Genomic DNA, 27,792 nt, shown 5'->3' with positions numbered 1-27,792 from the left:
TTAGGTCACCACAAGCAATGTCTGCAATTTCTCACCTGAATGTCGTTGTCAAGCATGGACGAGATCAAATCCGGGAAAAGCCCGACTCAAAGTTGCACAGAATTGATGATTGTGCTTTCACATGTGAACTCCCATCAAGGGAAAGAAATGAGAGAAATTAAAGAAAAAATTTCTGACCGAAAGGGGGTTTGTTGACCCACCGACCTGTTGCGTGAGTCACACGACACGACCGGTCGCCTCTGTCCCGTGGCCCATCACGCCTGGTGCCTGCATGCCCTGCAGTTGTGCTGCCCCCTGCTGGATTGGTGATGGTGCGTGCTGCTGAACATCCCGTGCGCCTGTTGCCGACTACCTGACGGTCACGTCACGACCCAAATGCATGTTGCTTGACGATCACACACAACCCAGTCGCCTGTTGCCTGACATGCTGGTCACTAGGAACTCCAGCCGTCACACCAACTGGTCATGCTGACGACAGGTCTCCACATCGACCTGTCGCCAAGTCACTCGCTGGACGTCAACCTTGTCACGTGTCAGTCGGCTACACCTTGATCTTGAAAAGCACGCAGAACCTTAAGCTCTGATACCACTTGTTGAAGCTCACCTGAGGATGTGCAGCAGTTCGAGAAGTGAGAGAGACAGCGAGAGAGAGAGTGTGTGTGTGAAAGTACAATTAGATTTTGAGTGTACCAACAAAATATATTTATACTTAGGGCATATAAGGGTGCATTCACATGTACAATTGAATAGTGTGTGTGTACTATACATGGAGGTCAAATGGGCCTTTATCCCAACACCCTAGTACAAAGATGATGAAAACATGCAATGCATAGGAGGAATGTCGGACTTTGTGTGGTGGCGAGAACCATAAGAATATGCCCGTACTCGATCTCGGGAGTTGGCTCCATGTTGACCAAGGGACGAAGAAGATCCACCTTGGAATCTGGGAATACCACTTGAAAGGAGACCTTTGACGATAGTCAGGAGACTGGATGAGCTGTAGAACGCGAAACACAACCTTGAGAGAGAGAAGCCACTAGTTCTGTGACTCCATGCTGGAAGCAATACAAAGGCTTAGCCACCAAGTCACTGTTGAAGACCCAAGGGCCCCGATCAAGGTAGATCCTCTAGATCCTATGTATGAATAGAGGAAATGACTGCTCAAAGGAGAGCCACTCCTCGAAAGTGAAAGGTGGAGGTGTGTGAAGAACTTCATGGCACATAGTGTCCCTCTATGAATCGGAACAAGTAGAAGTAGGAGTCCCTCTCTGAAGCCGAAGAAGAACTGGAAGCCCCCTTTGAGGGCTAAGTAAGAAATCCACCTCTGAATCCTAGTCTGAGAGAGAAAGGGAATCCAACCACTCATGGCTCACGGACTACGAAGCATCAGATGACAAAGGAAGTGCCACCGATCGTGCCGAAGAAGGTACCTGGGGCTTGGAAGAAGGAGATGAGCCAAGGGTGGGGAACAGTTGCAAGCTCTCAAGAGAGTGGACTGTGGAGGAGATGTTGTAAAGAAGGTTGCCTCTTCAAAGGAAATTACACAAAGACTAACAAGAAATGCTAAATAACAAGAAATATTGAGAACCATAGCTTGCCATTTCTTGATTCAAGATGTCTTACAACCAAGAATTACAAGAGATGTTGAAGCCCTAGAAGCTTGAGAATCAATTGATGACAGTTGTGTCAGAGCGTAGCGATGCGGAAGCGTGGGACCAAGACTAAGAGAGAGAGAACGCAGAGAGAAGAGAGAGAAAGAGACAGTGGAAGATGAAGATCTGCTGTATAAAGTGTGTTGTATACAAAGATATGCAGATATGTACACGGGCGCAATGCGCGGGACTGCGTGTCTCCACCTCGACGATGCAACCTGCTGTTCACCTCGAAGTCCGTTGCAGTCTGCACGATCTCCAACCTGAAATCTGCAGACAGAGATGAAATCTGCACGAGCCTCCAACCTGAATCTGCGAACAGAAGTGGTTGAAGACTGCTGGAATATCGGCTATAAATAGCCACAAAATAGGCGCCCAGTAAATGCAGGTCGGCTGCATTAAATGCAGCTGCAGCCGATTGTCCAGAAACAGGTTGGACTGCCACATGGCAGTCCGACTATAGTCCGACAGGGTCTGATCGCTAACACCCCCTCTCAGAGCCTAGGCGGGGCAGAAGCCTGAGGGATCTGGCATGTCTCTGAAGTAGAGCCTAGGGAAGCGCCTTCGTAAACAAATTTGCAAGATTGTCCTCCGTCTTGCAGTACTCCACCGCGATGGTCTCATCTAGAGGCTTCTCTTTGATGAAGTGGTACTGGATCTCTATGTGCTTCGTCTGGGCATGGAAAACAGGATTCCGTGCCAAGGCAATGCAACTCTCATTGTCACATTGCAGCAAAGTAGGACGATTCTGGGGGCAACCAAGCTCCTCCAACAATCTCCGAAGCCACACAGCCTCACATGTGGTGGAAGATGCAACCTGATACTCTGCCTCAGTAGACGAAAGGGCTACCATGGGCTGCTTCTTGCTACTCCACGAGATAACACCTGCACCCAAGGTAAAACAGTAACCTGTTGTAGACCGCATGTGGTCCACATCACCAGCCCAATCCGAGTCGCTCCAACCTGCAAATACAAGATCTGAACCACCTGTGCCTGCTGGATAATGAATCCCTAAATCAGATGTCCCCCTCAAATACCAAAGTATCCGTTGGGCAGCCTGCCAATGCACCGTCTGAGGTTCACTCAGGAACCCCGCCAAGAGCCCAACAGCAAAACAAAGATCAACACGAGTGTTGAGGAGCCAAATCAATGCTCCAATCAACTGACAATAGCGGGAAGCATCCGCCATGGGAGAAGCTGAATGTGAAGTGGCCTTCCAGTTCGGATCCATAGGAGTAGAAATGGTCCGACAATCCTCCATCGCAAAAGAAACCAAGAGCTCCTGTACATATCTCTGCTGAGAGATGAAAATCCTCATCTAAGATTGATAAATCTCATGGCCCAAGAAGAAATGGAGTAGACCCAAATCCGTCATCTCGAAATTTTGATGTAAGGCTGCCTTCGTCTCTTTGACCTTCTGTGCATGATCACCTGTGACAATCAAATCATCAACATACAACACAAAAAGCACACAACCAGCCTCGGAAGTGTGTATATAAAGCTGCGGATCGGCCTTGAAGCGTCGATATCCCAACTGTGACTCAAGGAACAAATCAATCTTCTCGTTCCATACACGCGGAGCTTGCTTGAGGCCATACAAGGCCTTCTTCAACCTGTAGACTTTTCCATCTGGGGGAAAGCCTCTAACTTCAACTGCAAAAAATAAGCCCATATTATTTTACAAGCTCCCCTTAAGAGACTCTGTCCTCATAGGTCCACAAAGATCTGTAGAAACAAGCTCCAAGGGTAGTAAAGATTGCCGCGAAGGCTTGTTGGGAATGGCATCACGATGTTGTTCTCCACAAATGCAAGATACCCATGTTTGCTAGCTCACCACAATGTTCGGCGTACCTCGAACGTGATATTCCCTAGACGCCTTTCGAAGGTAATCATAATTAAGGTTGCCGAACCGAGCATGTTGCCAGGTGGCACTTACGCAAAGGGATGAGCGCCTTAAATGGTTCTCCTTTGTGTATACGTTGGCGGGATGAGCGCCTTAAATGGTTCTCCGCTCTCGATCCTGCATAACACAAGTCATCAAACAATAGTTAGAGCAAACAAGCTTCGTAGAATGTGCCTGGTGCCTCCGTGACTGCCGCGGACCATCCTGCGATTCCCGCTCCTCAAGGACCCCCTCGATCCTTGAATCACGGAGTGTGTCACGGGCCCAACAAGAAGGAGGCCGGACCTCTCCTCGTCTCTCTCCATCAGCTGAAGACTCTGGGATATCCACCGGTGGTAACTCCTCAGGGGTGATCAGTGGAACAGTAGACTCTGTATCGGAAACAAAATCGGAATCAAAAGGCGCAGGCTCCAAAGGAACTGTCTCGAGAGCCCAACTCTCCCCTGGATCTCCAAGAACGGGATGCTCCTCACCCGCTACTATGGCCGGAACCTCCACGAACCGCACATCTAGACTGGTGTACACATCCCGCTTGACGGGATCATACAAACGATAGCCTTGGGACTAAGAGCTGTAGCCAACAAACACCTGTCTTCGGGAAGCTACTTCAAATTTATCACGATGAGCCTTGGGAATGTGAACATAGGCGTCACACCCAAAAACCCTAAAATAAGAAACATCAGGCTTAGTCCCAAAGTAAACCTCAAAAGGTGTCATCCCATCAACGGCCGAAGTGGGGGATCGATTAAGAATGTGGACTGCAGTAGCCACAGCCTCGGCCCACAGAAACTGAGGTGTCTGTCGGAGCTCCATCATGGTGCGCGCCATCTCGATCACACTTCAGTTCTTCCGTTCAAGAATGCCATTTTCTTGAGGTGGTGTTAGCAAACTCCTGGTGAATTTCTTTATCTGCACAAAAACGAGCAAACTCATTAGAAACAAATTCACCACCCTTGTCGAATCGCAAGGTCTTCAATCACCGGCCTTATCGGTTCTCCTCAAAGAGAAGCCAATCCTTGAAGTGGGAGAAAGCTTCTGACTTCAACGCCAAGAGATAGGCCCAAGTCATCCTGCTGTAGTCATCTACGATCAACATGAAGTACGAGCTTCCTCTCAAGGACTCGTTCCTCATAGGGCCACAAAGATCCGTAGATACAAGCTCCATCGGTGAAGTAGACCGCCGCGAAGCTTCGTGGGAATCGCATCCCTATGCTGTTTCCCACGAATGCAGGAGACGCATGGCTGCTGGCTCACCACTATGTCCGGCAACCCTCGAACAAGCTATCCACGTGACGCCCTCAGAAGATAATCATAGTTGAGGTGACCAAACCGAGCATGCCATAGCTCTGACTGTGTCTGAGAGGTAAGAAGAATAGGGAGGGCGGTAGAAGACGTCAATTTGTAGATACCGTTCTCCTCATATCCTGATGAGAGAACCTTCCTTGACCCACGATCAAGGACTCGCACCGAATCACTGTCAAACTCCACCAAAAGTCCAAGGGAACAAATCTTATGAACCGAAAGTAGATGATACCCTAAACCTGGCACATGCAAGACCTTTGAGGTATGGGTACCACCACGTCCATCTGGAATAAGCTGCATCTCACCCCGTCCTGCAATAGACACCGAAGAGCTATCTCCGATGAGAATCTGCCCACGCGAAGGTCGCAACTGGGAAACACCAACTAATGAAGGAGTCATGTGCCGAGAGGCACCACTGTCAACGATCCACTCTCGAGCCTGGGGAGCTGTCATCGCAGCATCAGAAGCATTCGGTGTAGAGTCCTCAATGACAGCTAGATGAAGAAATGCAACTGATGAGGGTGCAACCACCGCTCCAGAATCCTTCGTGTCCTTCTTGTTGGTGTTCTTCTTGTCTTTGTCAGGGCAATCCTTCTTCCAATGGCCAGTCTTTCCACAAATATGGCATGTGGATTCTTTGTCCTTGTCCTTCTTTGACTTGTTCTCCTCCTTCTTCTTCTTTTGGTCCTTCCCTTTCTTCTGAGAGGCTTGACCTGTCAAGGCTTTCGACTTGGAAGCATGCTGTCCCTTCAATTGTTCCTCTTGGTCCAAGATCATAGGAACCAGCTCTTCCCACCGAAGAGTAGACTCGCGTCCCGAAGCAATAAGGGCGGAGTAGAAAGCACCGAATCGTGGCGGCAACTGGGACAAAAGTGTGATCGCCATGTCTTCGGAGGAAATTGGCTTCCCCGCATTCTGAACCTACATCTAAAACTGTCTAAGCTTGTTGATGTGCTCCCGTAACGAAGAAGACTTGTTCACGGACAAGGTCCGCATTTGCACCTCCAAAGAAACCCGCTTCATAAGGGTCATCTGGTTATACATCTGATCAAGCTCCAACCATATCTCCCGAGCCACCGTCAAGTGCTCGATGTGGGCTATCACAGCTGTAGTACAAGACAAAAAAAGGAAAGAACGAATCCAGGCATTCAATTTGTCCCAGTGAGACTATGCCTTGGCCAACTCCGCACGATCATCGGAAGAGAGTTTGGACTCATCTCTTACCGAGGGCCGGTCGATCTCCTCCTGTACAAGCTCCACCAAATCATAGGACTCAAGGATGGCCAACATCATCACACGCCATATGCGGTAATTGTCGCCATCGAGCTTTTGATTTGCGAGAAGAGCCAGTAAGACAGGCACCTTCCGGTCCATGATCGTCTGAAACTCCAAGTCAATCTCTGTAGACATCTTCACCTGTAATGCCTTCACAAACACAAAAGCAGCCCCCTCTGACTGTGAAAACACAGCCTGCTAGGGCTCTTTCTTCTGCGTCCCAAACCTTCTTCACCCGCCGGAGGCAATGAAAAAGCAAAACCTGCACTTGAAGACTGAAAACTCAGCCTTCCTCCTCTTCAAACAGCAGCAAACAGCAGCAAATCCACCAACTGGACTCCTTTCCCGCGCCCCCACACTCGCTTCAGCCTTGTTCCGAGGCGCAGCCCTCCTGCTCGCCCTCAAACACTGGAAACGCAGCCTTGTGTCATGATGGAAACTCCTCTTCAGGTTGGTTCTTCACTCAGTCAACCCTTCTACACTGCTCTGATACCATGTCAGAGTGCAGCGATGCGGAAGCGTGGGACCAAGACTGAGAGAGAGAGAACGCAGAGAGAAGAGAGAGAAAGAGACAGTGGAAGATGAAGATCTGCTGTATAAAGTGTGCTGTATACAAAGATATGCAGATATGTACACGGGCACAGTGCGCGGGACTGCATGTCTCCACCTCGACGATGCAACCTGCTGTTCACCTCGAAGTCCGCTGCAGTCTGCACGATCTCCAACCTGAAATCTGCAGACAGAGATGAAATCTGCATAAGCCTCCAGCCTGAATCTGTGAACAGAAGTGGTTGAAGACTGCTGGAATATCGGCTGTAAATAGCCACAAAATAGGCGCCCAGTAAATGCAGGTCGGCTACATTAAATGCAGCCGACTGTCCAGAAGCAGGTCAGACTGCCACGTGGCAGTCTGACCTGCTTCTGCAGTCCGGCAGGGTCTGATCGCTAAAAAGTTGCTGCAATGAACTCACCCCTTACAATGGTAGGGAAGGAATTACCTTCAAGCTCCAAGAAGTGGAGATGTGAAAAATGACTAACAAAGATGCTTTACATTGGCACCCTCTTGCCTTTTATACTCTAGTCTAAACTAGACTAATTTTCTAACTAAGGTAGCATGAAAATTGCTTTATTACAGATGTGGACCGTGGAAGCCACTGTACCCGGAAGTAGGTGGGGGAAACCTCCACACAGTGGGGTGGTCTCCAAGGGGGCTTATTGTGCTCCCTTAGTAAGGTCTTAGAGCCTTCGTGTGCTCGAAAGGACTTAGTGTGCGTCGGTTGCGGCTTATTGCCTTGAGCATAATACTCCGATAGCCGATACAAAACAATCTCTGTTGCCCAGAAAGAAGAGGTGGCACAAGGAGTGCCTGGTGAAAGACACATATACTCTAGAGGGGTGGGGAGCAAAGGTCGATGTCAACAGCCTTTGGTGGGATGACCATTCATGGCGCAGTAGTAGCACCCGGTAGAAGGGCAATCTGTTGGTGGAGACGCCATGGTACTGATGTGATAAACTAGAGAAGAGAGGGTGGGAGGGAGAAAAATGATATCTCCAATGCGCAACAGAAATGATAGAGAAATCAAATGTTGATGCCAAACCCACCACCGGTCTCTGTCTTCTCTAATGATGAGGATCTTTATGGCTCTCTGAGCACCTCCAGATCTGATACCATGTCAAAAGATGACGTACCATTGAGATAGTAGGGCTTGCGGAGAGGAACACAAAGTAAACTCGGTAAACACTGAGAAGAGAAGAGAATAGAAAAGAAACTCTGATGAATGGAATGATGAAGATCTAAATCACGAAGTGAATGTGATACAAGGAAACAAGGGTGCCGTAACACAAGGAAGATGATGAAGACAGTCACGAACCACAAAGCGCAATGTCCTCCTGAAGGGGTGTGAGGGTGATGGAGAGGCTGGAGAGAAGAGGTGACGGACTGAATGAATCAGACGTATCGAATGAGTGACAGAGGCAACCTATAAATAGACAAAAGACTGTCTAGGGTGGCGCTCGGAGGGAGGCCGTCAGCTGTCTAGGGTGGCGCCACACTATGGGCGCCCAGTCCCTTTTTAGGGCTGTCCGCTGTGAAACCCTAAATGCAAAACGTGAAACTACGGGTAAAGGGTTTCTCAACACTTGCTACATCTTGCAATGCATCAAAGTACAACACATTATTTTACTCATACTCTCTATCCTAGTCCTTGAGACACGCAAATTCGAGGGTCAATTTTCACCTTGCATAATTGTTTGCTGTATTGAGCATTGTATCTATTCATTCTTTATTCAGTTTCATTATTTTCTATGTTCATTGTCTCTGTGTTAACCCTAACCCTAATTGTGTTTCTTTATCAGTCTATGCATTTGTCGTGTCCGATTTTATTTATATTCCATAGATGAGCATTTCTTTGCATAGTATTAGAGCTAGGTCCTCAGTGAAGAAGCCTAGACCCTTGATTGGAAATCTTTGTCTTCAAAAATAGGAACAACAGAGAAAAGTTAACATCAAACACATACCTACTCAGTCTCCAAAGAAGCCTTTGCCGAGAACTGAGTAGGAATGGCATCCACTGCCAACTCTGCAAGGTTCCGACATGGCCCTTTGACTACAGTGGAGACACATATCATTATCCTATCACAAATGACGAGCTGCATTCATCATGCATCACAAAGCCAAGAAGAGTGAAGAGTTTAGGAGAAAAGACTTTCGACAAAAGCTACTTGAAGAAGGTATAAGTGATTCTTTCTCCTCAAATGTTGTGCATAAATCTAATGATGTTGCAACATTATCAAGACCTCCATCACGGATGGACCTCCCTCTTGGAGAAAGAGATCCAAAGTATGTCCCTTACTTTCAAACTACAACTACTTCTCCGATACAAGGTATACCAGTTCCCACTTTTGTTCCTTCTTCTTTTATTACTTCACCACCTTTGCAGCATTTTGGTGAAGATCAAGATGAACTAAAATGCCATATATATGTTGATCATGGCAAAAGTCCTATTGAAGATACATTTTTGTATTTACTACACGAAGGAGTGACTATAAGAAAAAATTTGGTAACTCTTCTTCTTTCTTTCCTCCTTTGAATTTTGGTTCTCTGAGTAGAATGTGTATGGTGTTTCTCTTCTATGCACACTGCATCATCATCATCATTTCAATTTCCATGTTTAAATCAAAATCAATTTAATGCATCTTCATTATCATTCAAACTATTTTTTCAAAACCCACCCATCTGACCCACTTCTTCTGCTGCATCACCTTTGCCATTCACACAGTTCACACTTCCATTTCAAACACCTCATATTATTGCACATACCCCACCGGGGGATTCTTCAAACATAGCCACAACCTTTAGGACCTCTATACCTTCGGTTTCAAGTAGCGTTTGTGCACCTTTGAGGGAGGCTCAACCTCCACCTTACTCATCTTTAGGCTATTCACAACATGGGATCCCTATCAATACTTACCCAATTGTCAACCAGTTGATACCACAAATTGCCTCCATGGCCATTCCTAGTGGGTCATTTTCTACCTACCCGCCTGTCCTGATTCCCCTTCCTTATCCTCACTACCCTTCTTACACTCAAATACCTCATAGTTTTTCATCCTCATCGACCAAGCATGCATTCAGTGACAAGACTCATTCTAACAAGTCTAACTATACCACTTGGTCAAATCTGATGAGGCATATTCTTGAATCTAAGGACTTGTGGAACCTTGTCCAAGGACTAGAATCCCAACTAGGCCCATGCCTTCTAGTGGACTCATGGAAGGCTAGAAATGTCTCCACTGTCATCAATCTAATGCAAGGTCTCCTACCTGAATTTCACTCACAACTATAGCATTTTGACCTCCCTTAAGAGTAATCGGAATACTTGGCTTACCGGTACACAACTTGGGATAGGATCCATTGTATAAATCTCGATTATTAGCTCCAAAACTTCAAAATGACTAACCAAGATTACCTTAAGATCAACTTGACTGAGTATTGGCAACTTCTCACTAAATTCTCCACTACAGGCTCCAAGGGCTCCTAAGTCCCCTAATGACTAGGTTACATCATTTCTAAACAAGTTGCCTAGAAAATACTTCCATTTTGTGCAATAGGTGATCTCACAATCCACCATGCCTGCATTCTATGAATTCAAGTGACAGCTACTACGTTAAATTCATTCGTTCGATCAGTTTCATAGTGCATGTCATGTGGACATGTATTTTTAAAACCCCACTTAACATGTGGATTAATTTTTAACCACATGGTTAGGTAAATGTTGCACATGTGAGGTGTAATTGGAGTTAGAATAAATTTACGACACACGATCCGAGAAAATCATGGGATGTCAAAGGCAAATGTTGCTACAGGTTATACCGCACAAGTACTTGGTGGTATCTGGTGCCAATTATTGGCCTAGGTCATTCATTTGGCCATAAGTGTCAGTTGGTGACACTAGAGAAGTGGCGTTTAATGGTACCTAACACCAATCTGATGATCAAAGATGGTGCAAAGACACTCAAGAATGGAAGTTGCCTAGCCAATTTAATTATTGGCTAGTCAAATTATTTTTTAAGGCACTGAAATAATTATTAGATTAATTTTTAATATTTTAAGACTGAAAATTAATATTTAATTATGAATAATGCTAGAAAAACCATTACGGAAGGCTGCCACTTGTCAAAAATGCCCATACAAGACTGAAAAACGTCTTTAGAGACTAGAGAGAGACATTTGAATATATTCAGTCTGCAAGAGAGAGGGAGGAGATGCTGCTGATCTGATTTACAGCCATTGGAGGACCTTTTAAGGCAGCTAAGGGTAGGAGAAAACCAATCAACAACAGGTGACAATATCTATAGGTTGATGAGACAAGGCAACAATAGTAAATGACTGATTTTCTTCAGCTCTTTGCATCTACAAGCTATTGAGACAGTGCAACAATAGTAGATAATAGATTTTCTTCAGTTCTTCGTGAAGAAAGTCTGAATTTTCTCTCTCCTCACCATTCTCTCTCATCTCCTAGCCTTTCTATAACCTTGCTTCAAAGATTACAGCATTGAGATCACCAGAGGCTGAGAAATTTCAGATTTCTTTGCTATAAACCCTAATCTACAAGTAGAAATTCGGGTTTAGCAGCAACCTCAAAAAGCGTGCCAAAAATTGGAAGCTCCAGGACTTGGATTCAACAGGGCTGAAGTTGTTTAGCAGCAAGGGAAATTGAAATACTGAAAGGGATTGGGAGAATCCCATTGTACATCAACTTCTTCTTCAATTAAGTTAAATAAATACCGAAAGGGGCGCTAGTTTTGGGGCCAACAAGGTATCCAATGTCCAAGATTATATGGTAAAGTGTGCATTTCAGTTTTTTGAATTTGTTAATTGCTATAAATAGTGCTTAATCAGGTGTTATGTGGATACGTGAAACAATACTGACGAATAGTCGAATCACTCAGAAAACGTCTAACGATCCTGAGATACAGTGGCACGAGACTCGTATCTCCTCCCAACCTCGCCTAGATAGTTGTTGGCACTTTCCTTTCCGTTTCCTCTGCCAGCCGTCCACTTCAAGTGAGTTCTACTATTCTCGGACTCTCTAACTCTCTAGGCTCCCCTAAACCCCGTTCGGGCACCCAAGGCCCCCGAACGGTCATCCCTCGCACCCGTTTCCCATAATTTACCTTATTAATGTAACATTTCCTTCCCCTTAAGAATCGGTTTCGTCCTTGAAAACGATACTTGGAAGGTCCAACTGTAAATTGGGAAACCTTTTCCTTAGGGTACTTACTCACTCCCATGTTGAGCTTTCTTCTGAACAATCTTTCCACTTAACCAAACATTCTTGATAAATAGTATTCCTTGTTCGTCTGTTACGAACATTTAATATTCTTTCTGGTTCATGTGGATTAGATTGATCATCTAATAGCTCCTCAAGTTTATCATTTAAGATTAGATTATCCAGATCACCCAGCTTCTTCCTTAGCTTGCTTACATGAAAAACTGGATGTATTTTACTTCCAGCAGGTAGTTGGAGCTTGTAAGCCTGTTCTTCCACCTTTTTAAGTATTGTCAAAGGACCACAATACCTGGGTGAAAGCTTTGGACATCGTCCCGTTTTCATGGTTTTAGTTTATTCAGGCACCTTAAGATAGACCAACTCTCCTTCTTCAAAGGAGATGTCTCTTCGGTGAGGATTTGCATAAGCTCTAGCTTGATTTTGAGCTTTCTTAATATTTTCTTGAGCAAATTTTAACATACTATTCATATCTTCCAAAAAATCCTTGGTTGCCTAAATCTTTTCCTTATGCAGTCCCACTGCATGAGGAGCTCTGGGCTAAAACCCATACATTAACATAAATGGACTATATCCAGTGGAAGAGTTCTTGGCACTATTATATGGAGACTCAACTATCGGTAGATACTCTTCCCAATTAGTTTGCCTTTTACTTACATATGCCCTGAGCATATCTTCAAGGATTTGGTTAACTCTTTCAGTTTGCCCATCAGTTTGAGGGTGGACCACCGTGTCAGAAGTGGTGCAGCAATGGAAGCGTAAAGAATATGCTGAAATAAATGCTGAAACACAAGACAGAAGAAAGAATGAACACAGTAGACAGATGAGAACTCAGATGTATGCTCGGGAAATGGAATCCATATCGAACACGAGACAGCAGCATACAACGGTGAGTCACTGGCTGCGTGGGCTCCTCAGCACCGGCTCCTCTCTCCCAGAAGGATCTCCACTGATGGCTGAAGCACCACAGACTGTGGAGGAGCCCTATAAATAGCCACAAAAGTGGGGAGCATAAAATGCAGGTCGGCCAGCAATAAATGCTAAAAGTACATCATAAATGGCCACAAAAATGCACCATAAAATACTGCATAAAATGCTACATAAGATGCCCAGCCTCTGCACACAGACTCACACCATGAGCTGACTAATATCTGCTAACACACCGTACTCATGCTAAGTTTAGTATCCAACTTCCTAAATACCGCACGCCAAAATTGACTATCAAATTTTCTATCCCGATCAGAAACTATATTTGCCGGAAGGCCATACAATCGATATATGTTCTCTACGAACAATCTAGCAAATTCTGGTGTTTTAACATCAGTTGAAGTTGGAATAAACCTAGCCATTTTGGTTAACCTATCCACAATCACCCACACAGAGTCGTGCCCCCTCTGTGTTCTGGGTAGTGCAACAATAAAGTCCATGGAGATACTCTCCCATTTTCCTGAAGGAATCTCTAATGGATGGAGAAGTCCTCCCATTTTCAGTCTTTCAGCTTTATTAACCTGGCACTTATTACATTTGACCACATAGTCAAGGACGTCCTTATTCATTCCAGGCCAATAGAACTGCCTTTTAATAAGACTATAAGTCTTATTAACTCCTGGATGTCCCACGCTACGGGTATCATGACACTCAAAGAGTATCTGGTGCCTTATTTCTTTATCTTTCGAGACACATACCCTACCCTTGTAGAGTAAATAACCATTATCAATGGTAAAGTTCTTCTACTTGAATCCCATTTGAGCAACCCCTGATGCTCCATTTCCTTGTTGAACATCATCAGATATTCCTTCCTCAGTGGAGGCCCTTCCATTTGGATCCCCATTTTTTATTACTTCCATATGTTGGAATATGCCGGATCAACCTAGCATTTCCCTTTTAAGGATTCAAGCAAATCGGAAGTAAACTGAGTAAAACTCAATTCATTTATGATGGGCATTCTGCTAAGTGCATCAGCCACTATATTATACTTTCCTTTTCTATATCTTATCTCATAGTCGAACTCTTTGGAGGAGTTCGGCCCATCTGGCTTTACGCCCTTGTAGATCCAATTGGTCATTAAGCCACTTAATGCTTTCATGATCCTACAGGATCAAAAGTTTGGCACCGTACAGATAGTGCCTTCATTTCTTCATTGCATGTACTATTGCATACAGCTCCCTCTCATAAACAGAATAATTCTGTTTTGCACGGTCTAATTTCTTGCTTTCAAAAGCAACTGGTCGACCTTCTTGTAATAAGGCCGCACCTATCACCTTATCACTAGCATCACCTTCAACCACAAATGGTTTATTGGGATCCAGAATTAATAGTACTGGAGCTGTAGCAATAGCTACCTTAAGTTTTTGAAAACTTTCATTTTGGTTTGTTCCCCAATTAAAACTCTTCCCTTTCCCTTTAAGTTGGTCTGTCATTGGAACAGCTATTCTGACATAATCTCGAATGAATCTACGATAAAATCCAGATAATCCTAGGAAGATCTGCAGCTCTTCCAGGTTCCTTGGAGATGGCCATTCAATAATTGCCTTTACTTTTTCTGGATCCATCTTGATTTCCTTTTTCGAGATAATATGCCCCAAATATTTGACCTCTTGTACAAAGAATTCACATTTAGTTTTCTTCGCATAAAGGGAATGTGTTCTTAACAATTGGAATACCAATTGTAAGTGTTCCAAATGTTCTTCTTTTGATCTACTAAAGATCAAGATATCATCCAAGAAGACTACTACAAAATGTCCTAGATAGGGCCGTAACATACTATTCATCAGCTTCATAAAGGTAGTTGGTGCATTAGTGAGGCCAAAAGGCATCACCAAAAAATCATCATGCCCGTATCTAGTATGAAATGTTGTCTTAGGAATATCTTGTGCCTTAATTATTACTTGGTGATAGCCTGATCTTAAGTCTATTTTTGTGAAGAATTTTGCCCCTTGTAATTGATCAAAAAGATATTCCATTCTGGGCATAGGAAATTTATTCTTCACCGTTATCTTATTAAGTGCTCTATAATCAACTCAAAGTCGCATAGAATCATCTTTTTTCTTTACCAATAAAATTGGTGAAGCCCAAGGTGAATTGTTGGATTGTATAAACCCTTTATCAAGGTAATCCTTAATTTATATTTTAACTTCTTGGTGCTGTGTTTCACTTAACTTATAAGGTGGTTTAGAAATAGGATGTGTATCCTTATTTGTGTCAATTGGGTGATTTATATCACCCCTATCTGGTGGAAGGCCACTTGGTAAATCAGAAGGAAACACATCTTTAAATTCATCTAACAAACCACTTAATTCATTACTTACATTCAACTCACAAACATAAGAAAATTGTTGCTTTATATTACAGAAAGTAAAAGTGTTTTGTACAGGAAGAGACCATAACATATATACCTCACAAGCTTCCTTTTTTATCAGCTTCTGAACTTCAGTGGAACACAACAAAGGATTATCAGATACTTTATGTTCACCTTGAATCACAAAAGTCTTACCATCCCTTTCAAATTCCAGTGTATTATGATGATAACTACGTTTTAAGGATGGTTCCAATCCCCATAGTAACTCCCTCCCTAATGCAATATCGGCTCTCTCCATATTCATAATTTGGAAATCAAGTTTATCTTTATATCCTTGGATCTCAATTTCCAAATTGGATACCATTGTATCCCATATTTTATTATCCTGACCTTGCATCATACGAACAACATATTGATGCCCACTCTTTTGTTGGGGAAGTTTCAATTTTTTGACAAGTGCATAATTTATGAAATTGTGGGTAACAGAGTCATCAATCATGACTCTAACCCTCTTTCGAGCTATCAATCCATGCACTCTAACTAAATCATGTGGCTCAAAAGTAGACTGCAACATAGAAGTTGACATACAACACCTGTGTTGTACATCCTTGTGCAAAACCTCTAAAGATTTATACTTTTCATGCCTCCTTAATTCTAGGGTCTGCACTACATGGATTTGTTTTTCTTTTCCCTTTCCCTTGTCCTTATCCTTTCCTTTATCTTCCCCCTTTTTCCTTTGAGGGCAATTCCAAGCAGCATGGTTAGGGAATAGGCAATTGAAACATAGCTTTTCTTTTTTGGCCTTATCAAAGTCATCTGGACTTAACTTTGGCCTTACATATTGTTTTTTTTCAAAGGGTTGTTTCTTGCCCTTAAGAAATGGCATTTTCCTTTTAAATTTGTCTACAAATTTTGAGGTTTCTAATTCTTTAGTCTTAAGCTCCGTATCAGTGAGACTAGTGAGTGTACCTGGACGCGTACTATCTTCATTGATTAATGTAAATTTAATTGCCTCTTCAAGCATCTTAGGTGAACTCCTTTTCACTTCCTTTTTACAGGCCTTATCTAGTCCCCTAATGAATCCTCTTGTCTTTTGAAATTCATCTATTCCTTCCAATTTAAGGATTATCTCACGATATTCCTCCAAATATGTCAACAGGGGTCTTCCCTTTTGTTTGACATAATCCCAATCTTCCCAATTTCTTTCCATTTCATTTTCAGGAAGGAATTCTTTCAAAAAGACCGATTCAAATTGAGCCAAAGTTTCAAGTATTTTATTTGCCTCCTTCAAAGTTCGCCACCATTTATATGCCTTTGGCCCCAAAGTTAAACTAGCCTCCAGCGCTTGGAGATGTGGTGGGGTATTTTTAAGTTTGTGCAAATCTTCCCATTTTTGGAAAAAATTAAAGATAGTGTCTTTATTTCTATCTTTTTCCTCCCCGTGAAACTGAGGGGGTTTCATATCTTTTAAAACTGGATTATCCCTCAACTTGTGGTGGGGTTCTTTAGGATCTCGCATAGTCATATCCAAATCTTTTGATGAAGATGGAATATCCGAGGTTTCTAGCTTATTTTTATCTCTTTTTAATAATAAAATTAATTGAGCTTTTATTTCGGTGAGTGTTTGAGTTAAAAATTCCATTTGAATCCCCTGTGCCTACACATGAGCAATTAGATCATCAAATTGTTCTCGTGTGGCAAAAAATTCTTCCCATTGCTCTTCTTGTATCTCCGTTTCATGGGGATCTACCATAGGGTGGTCCCCAGAACTAGAACCCTCAATTACTCCCTCTCTCCCTTTCCCCTCCATTAATACACTGGAATTGGAAAGCAAATATAAGAAATTTGCGTACAAAGTGAAGTACTTCCCTAGTTATAATGATAGGGCAACTGTTGATGGCTTTTAGTAATAACCCCGAAGAGTGAGGAATAGTTTGTCTTTCCCAAACTAACCCGGTCACATTGAAAATAAAGCTTATTGGTAGAAACACCGAGTAAGGAGGGGACTAAACACACCCCTTCCCAACGGTCACGTGAACCAGCTGTACGCCTGCTATGTCAGATTCGTCAAACCGGCTTCATCCGACTAGCTTTAACTGCCATTCGATTGTTGCGTCAGCCGAAATACTGTCATTCGATTGTTGCGCCTCACGAAATCAATCGTGACAGGATACGAGTCAGTGTGACATATAACATGTGGGCACTGTCTTCTCAAAACTGGTACCCGTATGACGTGTGGGGCTCCGTCTTCTCACCTGACCCATGTGACGTGTGGGGGGGTACCGTCTTCTCCCTGACCCGTGTGACAGGCGCCGGAGAAGGCCTTCACGAGGACAATCGAAAGCTTTCATGAGAGACAAGCTAAAGCACGACCGGGCGGCTCTAACGACCGGGCGGCTCTAATACCAATGATACGTGGATACGTGAAACAATACTGACGAATAGTCAAATCACTCAAACGATCCTGAGATACAGTGGCACGAAACTCGTATCTCCTCCCAACCTCGCCTAGATAGTTGCTGGCACTTTTCTTCCTGTTTCCTCTGCCAGCCGTCCACTTCAGGTGAGTCCTACTATTCTCAAACTCTCTAACTCTCTAGGCTCCCCTAAACCCCGTTCAGGCGCCCAAGGCCCCCAAACGGTCATCCCTCGCGCCCGTTTCCCATAATTCACCTTATTAATGTAACATCAGGTTATTTACCACCCTATCCGAGGAGGAAGACTAGTTTTAGTGCGTTTTCCACGGAGGGGGTTCTTGTTGTCTCTTCTTAGAAGGGGCAGCAAGGACAACGCAAGAAAAATCAAACTCAAAACCAAAGACAAAACCAACGCCTAACTCAAAAATCAAACCAATCTAGTGAGACATAAGGAAACTCTCATTTATCCTTAGAACCTTGGTAGCAAAATGTTTCAAAGTAAAACTCGTATTGCCAACATCATCAAAAGGCTGGCCATTTTGATGGCGAGTATCGATCAAAGGTAAGAGGCACGCAACCAAAACAAAAGATTCCAATCCCAACTTTTAATTAGGTAATCCCAACAAGGGGAGGTAGGGTGGTGACAACCAAAATTGGGGATAGTGGCGAGTCCAAACCTACACTGCCATCGGTCAACCATCACAGCCAATATTGTTCTCAACTCCAAGGGGCATGTTTGACTAGTCTGTTAGACATGAGGCTCAAGATCTTCAACAAAAACCTAGCATAGATTATGAAAAGACCTTTACATCCACTACACGGCTAACATCGTTTAGTTTGTTGGTTGCACTTGCTACTCATCACGGTTGGCCAATTTATCAAATGGATGTCAAAAGTGTCTCATTGAATGATTATTTGGAAAAGGATGTCTATGTGAAGCAACATCCCGAATTTTTCTTTGTTGACTGTAAAGACAAGGTCTTTTGTTTGCATAAAGCTCTTTATGGGCTCAAGCAAGCACTGCATTCCTGGTTCCATTATAGGATGGACGAGTTCCTTAGGACTCATGGCTTTCATTCTACCCCTTATGACCCAAACTTATGTGTAAAAACCACTTCAAAGGGAGTCAGCTACATTCTTCTGTACGTAGATAATTTACTTTCATAGGCTTAGATTCGATCTCCATCATAAATATTAAGACCTAGCTTTGTTCCACATTCGAGATGGCTAACCTTGGTCAATTATCCTATTTTTAAGGGATGGAGATAGTTCAATCTAGGATAGCATTTTTGACTCACAACAGAAATACATTGTTCAGTTAGTTAAGCAATATTGTATATTTGATAAGATATGGCTTGCAGTCACACCTCTTAATCCCACTGCAAAACTTTCCAAGGATATTCTAGATCAGCCCTTTGATAAGCACATCTATAGACCTATCATAGAAAAATTTCTTTGGTTGATTTATAACAAACCAGACCTTGCATATTCTGTATTTTTACTTACTCAATATTTCAATGCACAAATGTTGTAACATTGGATTGCTTGCATACCTTTGTTGATATATGTTCGATGTACTTTTTCTTATGGTCTGTGACATATGGTCATGGTTTACTTTTACAGGGGTACACTAATTCCGACCAAGGTCGAGATCCCAACACCTAATATTCTCACAGAGACTACATCTTTTCTTTGGTCACAACTCCCATTTCTTGGTCAAAGCTATAAGCAAGAGACGGTGGCTACTTCCACAACCAAAACAGAGTATTTCATGGCACCACAGAGGCTATCTATTTAAGGGGATTACTAGCAGTTCTACACTTCTCATGTGCTTCACCAACTGTGCTCTCCTGTGAGAACCAGAGTACCATTGCACTAGCTAGTATTTGATATGACCGGACAGCCTATGGATGCCTTCCAAGGTATTTTGGGCAGGCTTCCCTTGCACTTCAACTCATCCTTTCTAAGTCATGTTGTCTTCAAACAATATATGAGCCAACTATTGGAAAGGTTTCTATGTGATTTTCCATTGGAAGGTTTGACCTTGTTTGATAGACAACTTTCTAATGTACAGATGGTAGCAAGACACTATGGGATTTACCATGCTTCACTTACAAGGCAGCATTTGCATGTTGCTGAGGAAATTCTGGGCCTGGTTCATCTCCTATTCCTTGATTCTCTGCATGACACTTTCTTGGCTTCATTATCAAAAAAGCTAGATGAACTTATACAAAATTTTCCACTATGACCTTATCAGCAAGCTAAGCTTCAGGATTTGACTAATGGCCTTTGGGATAGTTATTGTAAGTCTCCTAAAAAATTTTCAAGCTTTGCACACTTCCCCTACATGGGAGAATATGATGACAGAATGCAAAGGGTGACATGGTTACAAACCCCCAATCTATTGTATGTATGTGCCAGGACTGCTTTGTAAAACTCGGGGGTTCTCAACAAGTGTGCAACTCAATCATCAAACAACAAATGCAGCATGTTGGTGTGCACTACTATTTCACCAAAGACCAAGTTGAGCTAGGCACCATCTGCCTAGGGTTTGTGCCTACATTAGACAATTTTATAGATATATTGATCAAAGTTGTCAATCAGCTAGTTCTTCAGTACTCCTATCAAGGATTGGTATATGTGCACCATAGTACCCCGAAATGGCATTTCGACAACCCCGAAACGGAACAGCCGTTTTGGACCGAAATAGGGACAAAGAAACGCCATTTTGCACCTTGCCATAGACGAATAGACTGGTTATACAGAGAAAAGCGTATCCTTTTTTTTTTGTTCTGCCTTTGTCTTCTATGCAGTAGTCTCCTCCTCTCAAGCATACTACCTCTTGCAGCTCCCTTCTTCTTCTTCTTCTTCTTCTTCTTCTTCTTCTTCTTCTTCTGTCCTCCTTCTAAGTTCTTATCCTTCCAAGTTCCTTCTTTTTTGTCCATCCTTCTTCCTCTTTATTCTTCTTCCATCATCATCCTCCTCCTCCTTCTTCTAAGTTCTTGACTTCTTTCCAAATTCCCATTACCTAATCATGGTGCCCAATCCATTTTGAAGGCACATCACTCCAATTAAGGGATACAAGGGCTTTGATGGATTGAAGAAGTGGCAATGCAACTGTTGTGGATTGGAGAAATCAAGGACTGTAACCCACGTGAAAGACAACTTTGTGTGCATCCCCAACAAAGATATCGGGGGCCTTGTGCAAATGTGCCGGTGGAAGTAACAATAAGTCTCTATCTTTAGCAATGAAAACGCATGGGGATTGAGATACAAGAGGATAGATTCTCTCATCCAACACCACGTGGGGGTAATGAAGCACAAGTGGGGCAAGGAGAGACTAGTGGACCTAGTGGGGCAAGGAGAGGCCAGTGGACCTAGTGGCGCTAGCCAAATTGAAGGTGCCACTAGCCCATCAAAAAGAAGTGCATCCATATTTGTATCAGGTCAAAGTGCAAAAAGGACTCTGTTGCCATCTTCTAGTAGGGGCGGGCGAAGGGGCTCCTCGCATGGTATAAGTCTCCATGCAAGACTTCAGAGGCATGCTATTGTGGAGGCAACTAGGGAGCTCACATGCTTATGTATTCAATGTGTCATCCCTTTCAATATGACCACTACACATCAAAGGAAGAAGACAATTGAGACAATGAGCCATATAGAATGTGAGTGGGAATGCCCCTCTGCAGGTGCATTAAGCACATGGGAGCTTTGAAAGGAAATAACATTTATAGAGGTTCAATTGGAGCCCTTAAAGAAAACATGGGTGAAATACGGATGCAGAATTTTTATATGATGGATAGTCAGATATGCGCCAAAGGAATGTATACAATGTTTTGGTGCCTTCATGCAAAGGCACCATGTTCATTAAGGCCATCGATGTCTTTACCTCAAGTATTGCCATCATAGAATCTTTCATTTAGGAGCACATGCGACAGGTCATCATGGACATAGGAGCCCAAAATGTTATGCAAGTGGTGATAGATAACCGAAGCAATTGTGTGTCCATGGTACATATACTTAAGGAGGAGTTTATTGGCATAACATAGACTCTATGTGCATCCCCTATTGCCTTGACTTGCTCATTGAAGATGTTGGGCAAATTTCTTGGGTAGATGACGTCTTCAAGACGGCAACAAGCATGGTAAGATTTATGAAGAAGAGGCCATCTGTCACACAAGCATGTTTCGAGCTAATAGCATACTGGAGCTATTAAAGCCCTTTGCCACTAGATTTGCTTATATGTTTATTGCACTAGAGAGATTGATACGGGTCCATCCAAATTTGATACGGACCATTACATGCCAAGAGTGGCTCGTATGGAGTAAAAAAAAGTCTCTAAAAGCTCTTGCTTTTATGCATAACATTTTGAATGAGAGTTGGTGGGTTAAGACAGAGACGTTAGTAAAAAGTCTCACTTCTATTTACATTATATTACACATCACTAACATAAAGGGAAGTACTTTGGACCTTTCATATGAGTATATGATAAAATTAGCGAAACCTTGCTTTGCCACAACTTTTTTCCTCAAGACAAGTAAGTTATTATTTAACTTTTACATATGTAGTATGGATAATTGTTTAGTATTAACGACTCATTGATAATTATTCCAACTTCTAATTTATTTTATCTATAATCCATCATCCATCACTCTTAAGGGTTAATGAGGTTCGTACAATATGGAATGCACAATGGGATCGGTTCCCTAAACCAACCCATGTTGTCGCACATATATTGTATCCCCTTTGACACAATGCGAAACAATACACTAGCGAGAAGTTGGAGAAAGGCTTCATGGAGTATATGAGACAACTCACTAAGAATAATCTAGATATGATGAGAAGAGTAGAGGATGATTTACTAGCATTCCACAATCATTCTCTTCATTTTGGCCAACCCACAACTAGACTTCAAGAGATACAACTTTAGTCTCTCTCTTGGTGGGAGAGAGACGGCAATTATGCTCCTACTTTGGTATCTGTGTCATGACTTTTATATTTTGAATCTTGATAATCTAATACGCTATGCAACCTAGATTCTATAATCTATTGCCTACTTAAATGTTAAATTTACAGCTTGTCTATTAGCAATTATCTAACCTCAATCTCTTAAAGTTGAATAGAAACGCATTGCCATTCGTATACTCTCACAAGATTGTAGTTCAAGGCATGTCAAGAGAAACTGAAGTACACGGGCCATTTTCCACACAAAAAAAAAAAAACAAGCTCACAACAGCTTAATTTGAGCATTTAGTGTTTTTCCATTGCAATCTTTAACTTTTTGAGAAAATCGCTTTGTCTCCTAAGCCTTCACATGTAATGAATTGTATTATATATATCTTAACTTTTTAACCTTGTCACTACTTGAAAGTTAGATTATAAATTGTAATATGTATGAGCATTGAACATGTTGAAACTTTCCTCATATCTTTGTCTCGTTCACCTTTACAGGTGGTTAGCTTAGCATTGCAATTGTCAGTTATTCATTGATGTTGATAAATATTACTTAGTAGTTATTAATACTCAGTGCTCACTGAACTTTGGACAGATTATTCACATGACACAGTTATATATATCATTGTATCATGATTATATTTATTATACATCTTACTTCCACCTTTCTTAATGTCAATCTTCAAATGAGTCATAAGTTATAAATTATAATTCATTTTGTTATTTAAAGTTTTAAAAAACTAAGTCTTAACTATGTTAAATTGTCTTAACCATTGAGTCTTCACTTGTGACAGGTGTAATGAATCATATGACATTAAGGCAAAGTTTTGTATGAAATTTGGAGTGTCAAAAAAATTCGCACATTACACACTGTTGGCAAACTTTTTTATTCACTAGTAGAAAGGAGTCATCTTCAAGGTTCACAGTACTCAGATCAAACGTAAGAGGATCAGTAGTCTCCAGCACCTATCATGGTAGAACCAAATTTTAGCAAGAGGATCAGCAGTCCCCAGCACCTATTGTAGCAGAACCAAATTTTAGGATATTATTACTTTTCCCAAACATAGGGTGATTAAACTAAATGCTCTAACATAGTTCTTTCTACTTGATATGCAAAATATGTGGCTGCCTGCACACACTTAACCTCTGATCTTGAACTTGCAAAAATCGACAAATTGCACAATAACAGGTATAAAGAGAAATAAAGACTGCCTTCTATGGGCAAGAATGAGCTGATCCAACAGTATTGCACTCAGCATGTTCCATTTTACCCCCTCCGACCAGTGACTGCTGGTCCTAGCTAGCTGCCAACCTGCATACCAGTCCATCACACAAGCATGATCATAGAGGTCAACCTCGTGTCCTTGTTTTGGTGTCTGCAAGGTCTACACCGGTCACATTCCCATCCCCGAATATCGAGGTGTCTACAATGAGCCATAAACATTATGAACTACAACCTTCCAGCAGCTATACACAAGCAAAGATGAGCAGACTCAAAGTGTGGGAGGTCTTACTGTTCTTTTAAAGAAGAGAAATCCTATTGTATAAAACAATGCTACCACCCCGGCTCTCTATTCAGGGGAAGATGTCAGTTTCCAGTACAAGACTAGCACGACAGCCAGTCATGCAGTATGTAATGCCACACAAGAACATCACTACTCATGACAATAATAAAGCAGCACAGCATTCTGACCCTTTTGGGTGGTCAACATGTGTGGCAAACAATAATCAATCGACTACCACTGGTAGAATCTCTAGTGAACAAGGAATTTTGCAGCATAACATCTGGCGAACAATGATTTTCACAGTTATACAAGCAACAATGAGTGGCCTAGACATTGTTATGCAGTCATAATAGATGCTAGTAATGTCACCAGCAGCATCACATAGTGGCATTGAATCGCAGATATTGGCAATGTAATTATCTTTTTTTTTTCCCTATTCGCTTGAAAGCCATTTTGATAAAACTGAAAACCAAGATAACAGAGCTTGACCTAAAGATGACTTACCAAAGAGTTCCAAACATAGCTTTTGTTTGCATATGGAGCAAAGTTGGCGAGTGGAAACTTGTCATCATCAGACAAACCTATAAATTCATTTATTAGGCTCAAGACACCAAGATATCAAACAAAAAGTGAGAAAGCCCCATGTAAAAGAATAGTACATGACCAAATGACTATCGTAAAGAATCCGCTTTACCCCATGTATCTTGCGCATTAATGGCAACATCAGCTGTGAGTTCAACCAGCAAACCTGCAACTTTTTTGGAGAAAGAGGAATTACTGTATGTCCTGTCAGTAACCAAGACATATGAGTTCCAGTTGGAAGTTACACAATCAATTTGCTCAACCATTCATGCAATAGAACTCGAGCATGCATGCCTGTGCAAGAAAGTACTAAGCTCCGAGTAAGGTAACAGGACAGCAGCTTTTTGATCCAGATCATCGTTAGCAGTGGAGAACTTCACTACTGGAGCAACAACCTTAGCACGATCTGGATCTGTCATTTAGAAGCCAAGAATAATTCACAATATACCTTATTTTCCTAAAAAGAAAACAGCAACCTCAGAATTTCAAGTCAAAACCTTTTCACTAATTTGTAAACCAAAAAACAATAATTATTAAAAAGAGACAACATGATTAAGAACTTACTGCCACATCCAATCTCTCCTGAAAGAGTAAGCAGTCGTACACAAGCAGTGCCATCCACTGCTTTATACATTGCCGCCTCTAGTTCAGGTACTGACTTCAAAGTCGAAATAGCTGAAACAAATCAAGAAAATTTTACATTTACTTTATATAAGAGCAGTGTGTAAGTGCTAACTACTACAAGCCTTATGGTTCCTGATTCTACAAAACTAAAGTTCATCTTCAAGCCAGATGTGGATAGGATTCCATGCATCTCAAGTCATCCTTTCTTGACAACTTTGAAAGAACATACTGTCATATTCGTATGTAAATTATGGTACTTCTAGAATTATTGGTAAGATGGTGACATTAATAAGAATAGAAAAGCAAGCTCGTTGAATCTTCTTTTCATTCTTTGCAGTGCCCAAAGTGTATCATCTATATGTTGTTTGAAGTGTCATGGCAACAGAAAAAGTTGGAAAACTATAAGTGACTGCCATATGCAGAAGTAAAAAGGATGTCACTGGAATCCAGCCTGTCTAGTTAAAACATAAAACTGGGCACTACTCAAAGAACTACACACAACAGTGTCTTCTACACGTGAATAGGATCTAGGGGAACCACTCCATAACCATGGTTGAACACCGAGAGCCATGCTTACCAATATGGTTAAATAGGCTAAGCGCTTAATGTAAAGAAATGTTAGGGGAAAACACAAAAGTACCCACAAGATACGAGAAATGCAATAAGCACAAACTCTAGAACACTCGAAACCTCCATGTCTCAAGGACTGGGAGCAGAGGTGAGCTGAGTGAAATCAGCCTTCCTTCTTGGAGACCGTGGTAAACAACCTGATTAACCAGTTATTACAGCAAGCAATAAATTCAATAAAAAGAAATGAATACTCTATCAATCAATAGTGGACAGCCTACACCTGATTAGCCCCAAAATTGGTGCCCCTTGCAGTATTTCTTTATATTGTATTCCTCAAAAATTGTAGTACACTAAGATTGATCTCCAACCCCAAAGAAGAGTCAGATCTTGCCTCGGATGTAAGAGGGATCGATCTCCAAGAATCCCCTCTTCCCCAACCAATTGGTCAATCTCTCTACAAGTTTAGGAATGAAGGGCTGTCACAAATGCCCAGCAGCATTAATCCCCAAATTGCCCCTTAAGAAGAGTCAGATCTTGCCTCGGATGTAAGAGGGATCGATCTCCAAGAATCCCCTCTTCCCCAACCAATTGGTCAATCTCTCTACAAGTTTAGGAATGAAGGGCTGTCACAAATGCCCAGCAGCATTAATCCCCAAATTGCCCCTTGCTTTCATGCATGTTCAGGCACAAATGTCTTGAACACTTGCAAGCATGTCTTCTCAATTTAGATGGGCATCCCTTGTAGTTCTGCTGCAATCTCTTCAATTTACAGTAATCTCCTCAGTTACAAGGCTGAAATTTAAAGGCACATAAAACCAACCTATACATCTGATCTTTAGGACAATGAGCATAAATTTACAGCACACACACTATTCAACTCAACAAAGAAAATAAATGGGTAGAGCACTCTTGCATAGTAGATGACACCAGCTTGGCCCCCAAGATAAGCACTCCTTACAGTATTTATTTAGTATTGAAGATGAGCCTTTACACAAACCACTTGTGACCCACCCGCGTAATCAACACAACTATCACAAGCCAGCACTCCTTTTGCTAATGATGCCTCACATGCCTAGCTCGTCAATGGACCAGATTTGCTCCAATGACCATGTCCTCAGTTGCTCTCCCAGCCTTGACCAACGCGCTTTGAATCTATCTCAACTACATACTCAAACCAGTGTGTCTTCAAACATATAGAGCTGCAATCACTCCAATGTTGACCAACGTGACATTGAGAAGTGCATCCATGGTCTCTCATTGTTGCCACACTGTAATCAATGAGGAATTCACATAAATCTCAGTCTCAAACCGATCTGTTTCATCAAATGAGGTCTATCTTGATTGTCCAAAAATCTCAGAGCTTTGTGCTGACCAATACACCTTCAATTCACCATCAAATTTAAGTAATTTACATTTGTAAACCTGCATCCATAAACCTTAATCTTAAACCAATGTGTCTCAAGAATACACAGCTGCAATCACTTCAACGTTGACCAACATGACATTAAGAAGTGCATCCATGGTCTCTCGTTGCTGCCACACTACAATTGACAAGGAATTCACATGAATCTCAGTCTCAAACCAATTTGGTTCGTCAAATGAAACCTAAATCCTGATTGTCCAACAATCTTAGAGCTTTGCCCTAACCAATGCACCTTCAATTCACTATCAAATTCAAGTAATTCAAACCTGTAAAGCTGCTGTCCATAAACCCTTGATCTCTAGCATGCGTTTGCCTTGAGATTGGATACTCAACTTAATGCTTTCAATGGCTAGAAAATCAAGCCTACATGTCTAAATACATTTTCCCTAATGTCTGCCCTGAATCTTCAATGATTTGGCAACCCAAAACGAGGGGCGAATTGGGGGGTTTTGGTTGGAATTCTTCAGCAAACAATTCCACACCCAAAATAACTAATTTATAC

The 27,792-nt window shown here is 42.2% G+C and overlaps 1 protein-coding gene across 1 annotated transcript in view; it reads right to left on the bottom strand.

The window, feature by feature from the left end:
- The window catches only part of LOC148016352 (Zn-dependent exopeptidases superfamily protein), a 95,273-nt gene that overhangs the window by 40,971 nt on the left and 26,510 nt on the right, over positions 1-27,792 (bottom strand). The window contains exons 2-5 of the mRNA XM_087664470.1: positions 25,238-25,348; positions 24,968-25,085; positions 24,786-24,877; positions 24,596-24,672 (exon numbers count right to left, since the gene is read on the bottom strand). Coding sequence (XP_087520596.1) covers positions 24,596-24,672; positions 24,786-24,877; positions 24,968-25,085; positions 25,238-25,348 — 398 coding nt within the window. The remainder of the gene's footprint in view (positions 1-24,595; positions 24,673-24,785; positions 24,878-24,967; positions 25,086-25,237; positions 25,349-27,792) is intronic.

The sequence above is a fragment of the Lygodium microphyllum genome, chromosome 23 (assembly GCF_053477565.2).
Source record: "Lygodium microphyllum isolate KBCC chromosome 23, Lygodium_microphyllum_v1.1.10, whole genome shotgun sequence".
Classification (NCBI taxonomy): domain Eukaryota; kingdom Viridiplantae; phylum Streptophyta; class Polypodiopsida; order Schizaeales; family Lygodiaceae; genus Lygodium; species Lygodium microphyllum.
The sequence above is the reverse complement of the archived record's forward strand: the minus strand, read 5'-3'. Positions and strand labels throughout refer to the sequence as shown.